Source organism: Formica exsecta, unplaced genomic scaffold (genome assembly GCF_003651465.1).
Source record: "Formica exsecta isolate Colony F162 unplaced genomic scaffold, ASM365146v1 scaffold430, whole genome shotgun sequence".
Classification (NCBI taxonomy): Eukaryota; Metazoa; Arthropoda; class Insecta; order Hymenoptera; family Formicidae; genus Formica; species Formica exsecta.
Genome location: NW_021851540.1, coordinates 15,301 through 25,996, shown reverse-complemented (window position 1 = coordinate 25,996; position 10,696 = coordinate 15,301). Strand labels below are relative to the sequence as shown.

Genomic DNA, 10,696 nt, shown 5'->3' with positions numbered 1-10,696 from the left:
TTTACTCAATAATAACTCCTTTATTAAGCGCTATATAAAAAAATGGTACAGGACTTTTCTGTTCAGTTTACTGTGCTCTACGTGCTCACGAGCGTTGTCAATAATTCGCAAATCACCACTCGTGTGTATATGAAGCATATTAAATTGAGTAGGAAAATCCTCTACCATTTTGCGATCTTCGCGACAATTAATAAGAAATTAATTAAAAAAGATCGGCCAATTCGCGCCTTGAACAAGCACGCGGCGAGAAAAGGCTTTATACTGTTACGCGGTGCTTGCCGCGCGGCGAAACGGTGGGAGGGGCGCTCTACAAAGGCTATGTACCAGAGACACTATAATCAGAGACTGGCCACAAACTCATGTCCGCCATGTTTTGGCTAAATCCTACGAGAGAGAAAGAAATATATACTATTTCATTCCAACCTAGAGTGTCTCTATTCTAACCTATAATGACGTAACATCACGACCGATAACGGATATTTTACTTCGCGTGCATGTGGCTAAATCAGGCTAAATACATTAAACTATCTATTTATCGGAATATTTATCAGGATTTCTTGAATATTTATCATCGATAAAACCCAAAAAAAAAGAAAGACATAATGCAAAATAGTATACCAAGTACAAATAAAATACCAGATTTTAATAATAATCCTATTGATAAAATGACAAATCTTGATTTAAACTCTTTATATAACATTGCTGGATATATCTTAAACTCCACCATGAAGACATGTAAAGTGTGCAATAATTGCTTAAAATCAATAGGATCGAAGACTTTATTACAATATTCATTTAGCAGATTCGTGTAATTTAAAGCTTAGACAAAAAATTCTTTATATTATATCAAAGTGGAAACATTTAAAATATTTTTAAAATTAGAACAAATATTTCGGCATTATTCTAAATATTTTCGTAATATGAAAAATATTAATCTGAAATTATTTTTATTAGAAAAATGTAAAAAGTTAAATGCAAATCACATATTAACTTGTTACGATTTGTTTTTTAAAATTATGAAAAGATTTATAGTTTTTAGATTAAGAATTTTTAATAAAAAAGATAAAACCAATATAAATAAAATCTATGATAGTAAATCTATGGCAATGCATTTTGCCTTTAAATAACTTGTTAATGAAACAATATATACATATAACAATATACAGTAGAACAGATCATAATGATATCAAAATGACGTTAAAATGACGTCATTTTGACGTTATTTGATGTTATTTCGACATCATTTTGATATCATTTTCATTGTGATTTTAATATTTTGATTTATTTTTCCTTGATTTTATCTACTTACTCTATGTTGCAATAAAAAGCTTCTTTATAATAATAAATTAATGTCAATAACAATTATCTTTTATGTTACTCAGAGTGATAACCTTGACAACATATGTCAAGATCAAGGTCATCGAAGCTGCCTCCCCTATATTGCATATAAGTACAAAGGATTGTTTTTCTTTCATTTTGCTTTATTTATTTCCCTTCATTTATGTTATTTTATTTAATTATTATAAATAATTTAAAAAATCGTAATAATTATATAAAAATATATTGATAAATTGGTAGTATGATTATACAAAATAAAATTTTGTGAATATACATATATTAATTTTCATAACTATCCAATTTTGCATTTTAATATAAATAGATATTATAAAAAATTAGAATTGTATGATAAAAAATACTTTTTATTAATTTTAAAACGTTAATTTTTTAAAAATTGTGTTATATTTTAAGATTAACGTAATTAATAGATTAGGAATAGACAAAAATGCGGACCATTCAAAACTGGCCTTTTCGTGGCTAGTCTCTGATTATAGTGTCTCTAACTATGTACAAGCGAACGCCTTTGTAGAGCGCCCCTCCAACCGCTTCGCTGCGCACCAATAAATTCACTGAAATATTTCAGAGCCCTTAAGTTTAAGACAAAAATGTTTCAGACAAAAGTTGTTTGAGGGAGTCATCTGACGGTGTTCTTCATTTGATCTTGGATCAAAATCCAAAGGGTTATTTCAAGGGCAACTTTATTTTTTTAAATGAAACTTCTTATTTTTTATTGTATATTCTTATAACCATTCTTGAGACCTTTTCAAAACACTATAATAAAGTATTTTTCGAGTTATTTTATATCTTAATCTGACATATTTTGATATAAAAAATAAAATATCTAGTAAAATATTTAGTTTTTGATAATCTTATCCCCCTCAACACCAAACAACTTTTGTCTGAAACCTTTTTGTCTTGAACTTAAGGGTTCTGAAACATTTCAGTGGATTGATTAAAATGGCCCATCCTGTATATATACAAGGTATCCCATCAAAAATGACTATCACTTTTTATCTTTTTAGTTAAAAGAGATAATCCATAACAAATATATATCAAATTAAATGGTTCAAACTGAACTTTATTGTGAGTATAGTAATGCTTACAAAAGCTATCAGTGTTAACGAACGGAGACATGTACATAATTTTTTTATAACAACATTATATTCGACACAATAAAAGTTGTAGCGCTGTTTGAAACGAATATAATGATGTATGATTTAATATAGATATTTTACATATTATACGAGTTTTATCGGCTTTAAATAATGCGGACGATATTTATCTTTTCATTTTTGGTCCTGCGATATGGTCAACTTCTGACTCGTACGTTAGAGATTAACGTATGTCGATTGATCATAATACTCATTGTTGATGGGGCACACGTGTCTCGCTCCGTGCACATTGTAAAGGTTGTTAATCAAATACAGTCAAATCGGAATAAAATATCATTGTCTTTTCTCACTTTCATTAGAAAAATCAGTCCAACAGTAATAAAGAAAATTTCGATATATTAAAGCACTATATTCAATGTTATTATATCGTTATTTTGTGCTATTTTCTTACAATTAAAACAATTTCATATAGTCTTTAATAAGCAATATTGCGAGGAAAGAAAAAAGGAGAATATAAATTATTAAATATTCAAAACTCTAAGCGAAAAAATAAAAATCTTTTACCTTATGTGATTTGGAATTAGAATTAAACGATTGCAAGATCAAGTTTGCACCCTGGGAGTACAATATGGTTGAACAGTCAGGATTCCAGCTTGATGTTAATATAGGAAGATTTGCTTTAATTAATGTAGATCGAAGCATACCACTACGAGACCAGATTTTGATTAATCCGTCCTCACCAGCTGCAATCAAGGCCATCTTTCTAAATAATGAATTTTCAAAGACATTATGATAACATACCAGTCAAAAATACAGAACCGTCGTTACTCCATCTTCCTACTGTTGTTGCCCCCTTATGAGCATTGATACTTTTTTCAATGCGACCATTTTTATTGACCAGATGGTATTTTCCTAAAAAAAAAATTAATTATTAACATTGTTCTAAAAATATTGTTTTAAAAAATTGTTTATTTTTATCCCATATAATTCTTATAATTAGTCAAACAAAAAAAGAACTTTTTGTATCGCTAATCTCATATAAATTTGTATTTCTTATATTATTAATTCACGCGCGCAAATTTTTTTAAAACTTAAATTTTATATTAGGATTTTAATATTTAATATTTTTAATAAACTATCAACACTTCTATATTTAATATATTTTTAATATTTTTTTAGTTGCAATAAAAAATTATGTAATAAATAAGATAATTTAATAAATTTATCAATTTGATGATAACACAAAACTACACTTTACTGAATTTATTTAGAACTTGAGGATATCTCCTTATAAATATTTTCTTTCCTTATGAAAAATTTCTTAATAAAAACATAATTGCACATATGAAATAAAATTAAATATTTTAAATTTTTTAATTATATCTTTATTAATAATAATTTATACTTATATTTAATAATAATGCAGCATTAAAAAATAGAACGGTTTTCAAAAAAATTATTTATAATTCATAAATACATGCAGGATGTTCATAATAATCGTATATCAATAATAATCGTATCACCTCTCGTATGCAAGTAGAGCGGGTTAAGGGGATTTTTAAAAAAGGTAAAAAAAGGCGCCAAGTACACGCGCTAGTTGTGAAAAACTGTTATATGTATTGTTGCGTCCGCGCGTCGACTTCGATAATACTCGAACACGCGCGACACAAACGGCACTCGCGTACCGCGACGTAAATGATTAACACTCTTTTAAAAGAACAAAAGGAACTTTAATAATAACACAGAACACACAATTAAACAAGGAACACAGAACGGGTAATAACGGTAATCGTATCTCAAATATGTCCGCCCGGAATGACATCCGTCGCGAGACTCAAGATGGCCGATCTCTCCCAAAATGTCCGACGTTGTTTAACAACAACGCTTAGCAACGTTCTCCCGGAGACGAATACAGCAGATTCATGAATAACCGCCTTAGACGACCCGCAGGGACGCAACACTACTCCCCCTCTTCAAAATTGTCGCCCCGACAATCAATGAAGGCTCTTCCAAATTAAATGGGTTGATCGTTGTCCTCTTCTTCAAAGGCGTTGACTCCTTAAAGAGTAATTGCCTCCAACGATGGCCCCGATGTTGCATCTTGAGGCGTCGTCATAGCACGAACTCTCTTTCGTGTGGAAACTCCCGTTATTGGATCCTGTTGCTCCATTGCCATAGCTCACGCTTTTCTTTTAAAGTACACAAAACGGTCCGTCGTATCGTATCCCGGACGAGCCCCCAAAATGTTGCGTCCGCGCGTCGACTTCGATAATACTCGAACACGCGCGACACAAACGGCACTCGCGTACCGCGACGTAAATGATTAACACTCTTTTATAAGAACAAAAGGAACTTTAATAATAACACAGAACACACAATTGAACAAGGAACACAGAATCCTTTTCCGGGCCTATCTGGTAAAGCTTATGATTAATTTCAAAACAAGTCGATCAGTTTGGCACGGGGCACTTTTACATTCGAAATTGGTGATCAATATAATCGACATTATTACAGTAAGGGTTAAATAATTTTATGATTTACTATTTGTAATAAAATTCGCAATATAATAATGCTATTTTATATATTATACAAAATATTTATTTGGAACACAATAGCGTAATTTTTTAATAAAAATAAAATGCATTTTAATTTTCTCGAGAGAATCTACAATATATCTATAAGTGCAAGATTGATTTTGTAACAAATACTATTTCAAATTACAAATTCTCACAAACTGAATTGCTTCTAAGTACTTGGTTAGTTAACTATTGATTTCATATTTAATTTTGACTTTTTATTTTTTAGGGGAAAACTTTTTAAATAATTATTTTTTAGAGGTAAATATATTTTTTAAACTTTTTGTTGCGTACAAGGGATATTTTTTATGTACTTGGCGTACTTTTTTTACCTTTGTGAGGTTTTTTTAGTGTTGTAATATTTTTTAAATTAATATAATTTTAACATATTATGATTTAGAGAAGAAGAGAGAATTATTAATGTTATTTACGAAAATACGATATTTTTTGTATTAATTATTAATGTTATCTTCAAATATAGTATGTATTTATGTAATTTTTGTTATTGAATTCAAAGAATATTCTCTTTTACATTACAAACAATAACTTACAATGATTGATATATGCGAGAATAAAATTTTAGAGCTATAACATAGATAGTAAGAGAGAATACTCTTATCTTGGATAATATTATACATTCTAAAAGAAATAAATGTGTATATCATACACAAACCACATACCATCCGCAGTAGTTATTAATAGCACATCCAAAGACGATTTCTTAGCAATAGAAATATGATTAGGATGTGGATGCCATTGCATATCCGTAGGATAAAAATCATTTGAAAATTCAGTCACAACAGTAGAATGTACAGTACCATTTTTTAAATGCCAACATACAAGTAAATGATCTTCTCTGCAACAAATAACTGTATATTAATTCGATTTTATACTCATGCAAAAAAAGACAAAAAACAAAAAAAAATTCAAGAAAAAGTAAAAACCAAAATATTTATTTTATTCTAAAAATACATTGATTGTACACACACACACACACACATATGCGCGCGCGCACACACGCACATATATGTACATGTGCTAATAAATAACTTTTACATTTGTGTTAAAAAAATATATTAGTTTTTGCTATAAAATAGTTATTATTTATTATTTATTACAAAACATTTAGTATTATAATTATATTAATTTAATTGCTTTATACATATAATGATAGAATATATTTTCACAATATTTTATTTTTACAATATTACTGCAATATTTCTATTTTAATCCTATTCATCAAAATATGAAAAAATATTTAACTTTATTCATTTCAGGGATTGAATTTATGAAATTGTTAAATCTTACAAATAAAAGTTTTATGGATATATATATTGTAAAATATATATGTTATTCTTTCTGTAACGCAACATGAAATATAATTATAATAGATTGTTTACCTACCCACACGAATATATTTCTTCTGTCGAGTTCCATGCGACACAAGCAACCAAGCGTTTATGTATATTATTGTCGTGTAAAGATATCTTAAATCTCATTGTAACACGTCTAAAAATAATTTTTGATTGTCTTTAATAGAATTAAAACATTTAGTCCACACGTACACACTTCTTCATTTCATAGTGTAAAGTAGTTCTAAAAAAGTTAAAGTTGATTTGAAAGACACAAGTAAAAGCAAATATTAACGATATATAACTTTTTCTTATTACGAAGTAACGTTGATGGCGATAGAAATCATGTAGGTTATGTTATAACTGATGCAGATGTATTTTATGTTTACTGTTTAATTTCTATGGTAACCACATAACAGCGATGAATGGCTTTTTATCAATACTATAGAACATTACAAAGCGCGCGCACGGCACGCCCGCTTTTATTTCCTCTTCTATTGTAATAAGTATTACCATTTAAAAAAAAAAGTAAAAAAAGTATACGCGCCAGTTGTGAAAAACTGTTATATATATTTAAAGAACAGTGTTACTTTAATTTAATCTACACAAAATAGTGTTATTTTAAATTATTGAAAATAAAAACTTAAAAACTTAACAAAAAAAGTTGTACAAATAATATATTTTACAAAAATAATAATATAAAAAATTACGCCAATTAAAAATAAAAAATTATACAAATATTTTAATCGGAAACAGTTGTACAAAATAGCTGTTTTAATTTCTTAACAAAAATAACGATATTAAAAAATTGCGCTAATTTAAAAAAAAAAATTTTGCTATATAAATAAAATTTATAGATTTTCAATATTAAAAGAAAAAATATATCTAATAATACAAAACACAAAATACATAAAATAAAAATTAATAGAAATATTAAAACTTAGAAATTTATACAAATATCCAAAATTAATACAAATCAAAAAATTAAAAAATTTTAATTTTTTTATTTGTATTAATTTTTACTTTTTTTAAAAAAGGTAAGTTTTTAGAGATTGTATCATTCTTTTTTACTATATATTATTTTAATAACATGTAAAGCAATCAAGTTTCTAATAGGTTTAATCAATAGCTTGAGTTTATATTATATAAAGTATTTTAAAAATAATAAAATAAAATTAGAAATTGACAATTGGAGCCGTATGTAAAACACAAATGAATCAATCAATAATATTGTAAAAGTATTTTAACAAAAAAAGTATTTTTATTTTAACTCTACATGTTCTATAAACAATATAGATTTATTAACGTAATATTATAAAATTTTAATCAACAAAAGTTCTGCAGAAAATATGGAAGATGAAGAGATTGAAAGTACATTAGAACAAAGTGAGGATAAATTAGACAGCGATGAAGAAGCTGATTTGCAACAGGAGTCTTAAGACGCTGAGAGTATATCTGATATGGGAAAGCAGAATAATTATAATATGAATATAAACAATATGAAAATAAATGAATAATAAATATAATGCATAGAAAAAAAGCTTTAATACTCCGGTGCGTATTAAAATATTATTATAATTAAAATATTAATTTAATGCGTAAGAAAACTGGGATGTATAAAGTAAAAATATGCGTAGAAAAAAATTGGCATTAATAGTCCAGTATAGAAATTAATGCAAAATATTCAGTGCGTAGAAAAGTAACATATAGATATTAATGCAAAATACTCTAGTGCGTAAAAAAACAAACATTTTAACGTAAAATATTCCAGTACGTCGAAAAAAAAACAGACATTATATTCATTGTTTCAAATTTTAATGTAAAATACTCCACTGCTTAAAAAAAAATTAAATTATATATTTTATTATATATTTTGGGAAACAATGTAATGCATATAAAATATTAAAAGCTACCCGCTCACGAGCGTTGGCACAATCTTTACCGGGCACCCTGTATGTTACATCCTGCCAATTCCATGATTCCTTTTTTCCGCGAAGATGCGGCAATGACCGTCGATTGGTGATAAAAATGAATCGTTCTTAAACACTTACGTTGCCTAAGACCCGTATTCTGAGCTCACATTTAGAGGCACATCTAAAGTGCCACATTTAGAGGCGCAGATAAATGTACGACAGTCAGTCGTCGTATTCTCGTCGCACATTTATAGCGCCTCTAACTTAGAGGTACATTTATGATTTTAGAGGTACATTTATTTATTTATTTACCATGTTGTATATATATTATGCTTATTACGCGCATAGGGCACTGTGATTGGCCTTCAAACAGTTCATTTCTACTGCAATACAAAATGCAAACGCGCATATAATTGTAACAACATTCTTTAATTAACCGATATTTTTGTCGGAACTTGTGATCATTATAAACGTCTTCAAAAACATCTATTCTATTTCGAAATACCCGCGGGTCACGATCACGCACTGCTTTTATTTTCCAAATTTCGATCGCATGATCAATGGCCTAGTTTATAATATATTTTAATACGTAAAATAAATTCTGTCCAATCACAATTGTTCCATTCTTTAAGAGGAATGGCTATGATTGGCCAGTGTAATACGTATTAAAGTATATTGGTGTAAACTAAGCCATAATAAATAAGAAGAGAATTGATATTTATCGATCGATATTTATTGATATTTATCATTCGAGCCTCTTTTAACTTTTAAATTTTATTATTTATTTTAAGCCATAATCGTCAAATACGTCCATGATATTACAGTTGAGTTTGCTCTTTCAACCTAGTTTTGCTTCAAAGTGCAGGATTCTTCGTCCTAATTAATCCTTCCAAGTGAAAATAGTGTCAAATAAAATGCACTCTTCATTGCACTTTACAAAACTATACTTTTAGAAGAAATTTCAGAATTAACCAAATATCATTAATATTGTTATGTAAAAAAGTTCTATTATTTACAGAAACTTGATCTGTAATAATTTTATTAATGAAATCAATTGTATAACAGTGATAGAATTAATCAAACTTACGAAGCATCAAGTACAAGCGCCGGTATTAAATATAAATGTACGTATAAATGTGCTCTCGGGCACATTTAGTGGTACATTTATCGAGAATGGCATAAATGTGCTATAAATGTGGTTCAGAATACGATTTTCACTATAAAGTTGCGCATTTAAGCTAAAAATGGCGATCTGCCGTTAAATGTGCGCTCAGAATACCGCCACATTTATTGTGTCATCTAAGAACATTTAGAGGCACATCTAAAGATAAATGTGAGCTCAGAATACGGGCCTTAGTCACTTGTCTATATTGTATGGACAACATAAATCTGGGACCATATATTTTAATGCGACCCGGACACGCCAAGTTTTTATACTTTGCGTTAGTGTAAGTTTGTTTTATGCGACTTAGAGTTTATGAAAAATTTTCTTTCAAATTATACATCCTGCAAGATATACTTTGCAAATCAAAGGAATCCTAATCACACTTAACATCAACAATATGATTTGATATTATAGTACATAACATCCTTAATAAACTCTATAATAGTGTAATTTGTGATATACACTTCAAAATTGTACTTATTTTAAAAATCGGGTTTCCGTTAATATAAACAAAATGCGTTTTAATTTTATGGAGAGAATCTGTTTATAACATTTCTATACCTATATACAAGATTGATTTTATGACGAATATTATTTCAAATTACAAATCTTCACAAACTGAACTGCTTCTACGTATTTGGCTATTTAATTATTGATTACATTACATTGATTATTTAGTTTTTATTTTTTATGTTTTAGGGGTTTTTTATTCTTTAGGGAAAAACTTTTTTATAAGTTATTTTTTAGATGTAAATATATTTTTAAACTTTTTGTTACGTACAAGGGATATTTTTTATGTACTTGGCGTACTTTTTTTTTATCTTTTTGCCAGATTTTTTTAATAGGATATTACTGCTTTTTGTAAAAATTTAAAGTTTAAAAGTTTTTCTGCAACATATAAAGTATTACATTATACACTATACATATACATGGATGTGATTTTTTTTTAAAGATTTATTCAATAGAAAGGAAATTCTTTTCTAGAAGGAATTATATAAACAGAATATATATTTGCAAAGCTTATACCATATTGAAATTCAATGAACACAATTACAACGTGTCTTAGTGTTCAATCTCTTAGCATCACTTAACAGATTTTAAAACACTATATAATTTTAATAAGATATAATTTTTTTTTATGCATATAATTTTAATACGGAGAGAAGTTAAACTGTATAGGTATTACATAGATATAATTTTAATACAGAAGTTAAACTGTATACAAACCGTATAATCAATA

The 10,696-nt window shown here is 27.7% G+C and overlaps 1 protein-coding gene across 1 annotated transcript in view; it reads right to left on the bottom strand.

Annotated features, from left to right (window-relative positions):
* LOC115240467 (intraflagellar transport protein 80 homolog) overlaps positions 1 to 6,951 on the bottom strand; it is a 14,772-nt gene extending 7,821 nt beyond the window's left edge. Inside the window, exons 1-4 of the mRNA XM_029815631.1 lie at positions 6,431 to 6,951; positions 5,707 to 5,882; positions 3,252 to 3,362; positions 3,015 to 3,193 (exon numbers count right to left, since the gene is read on the bottom strand). Of these exons, the coding sequence (XP_029671491.1) occupies positions 3,015 to 3,193; positions 3,252 to 3,362; positions 5,707 to 5,882; positions 6,431 to 6,525 (561 nt within the window). The 5' untranslated portion in view covers positions 6,526 to 6,951. The remainder of the gene's footprint in view (positions 1 to 3,014; positions 3,194 to 3,251; positions 3,363 to 5,706; positions 5,883 to 6,430) is intronic.
* Positions 6,952 to 10,696: the final 3,745 nt, after the last annotated feature.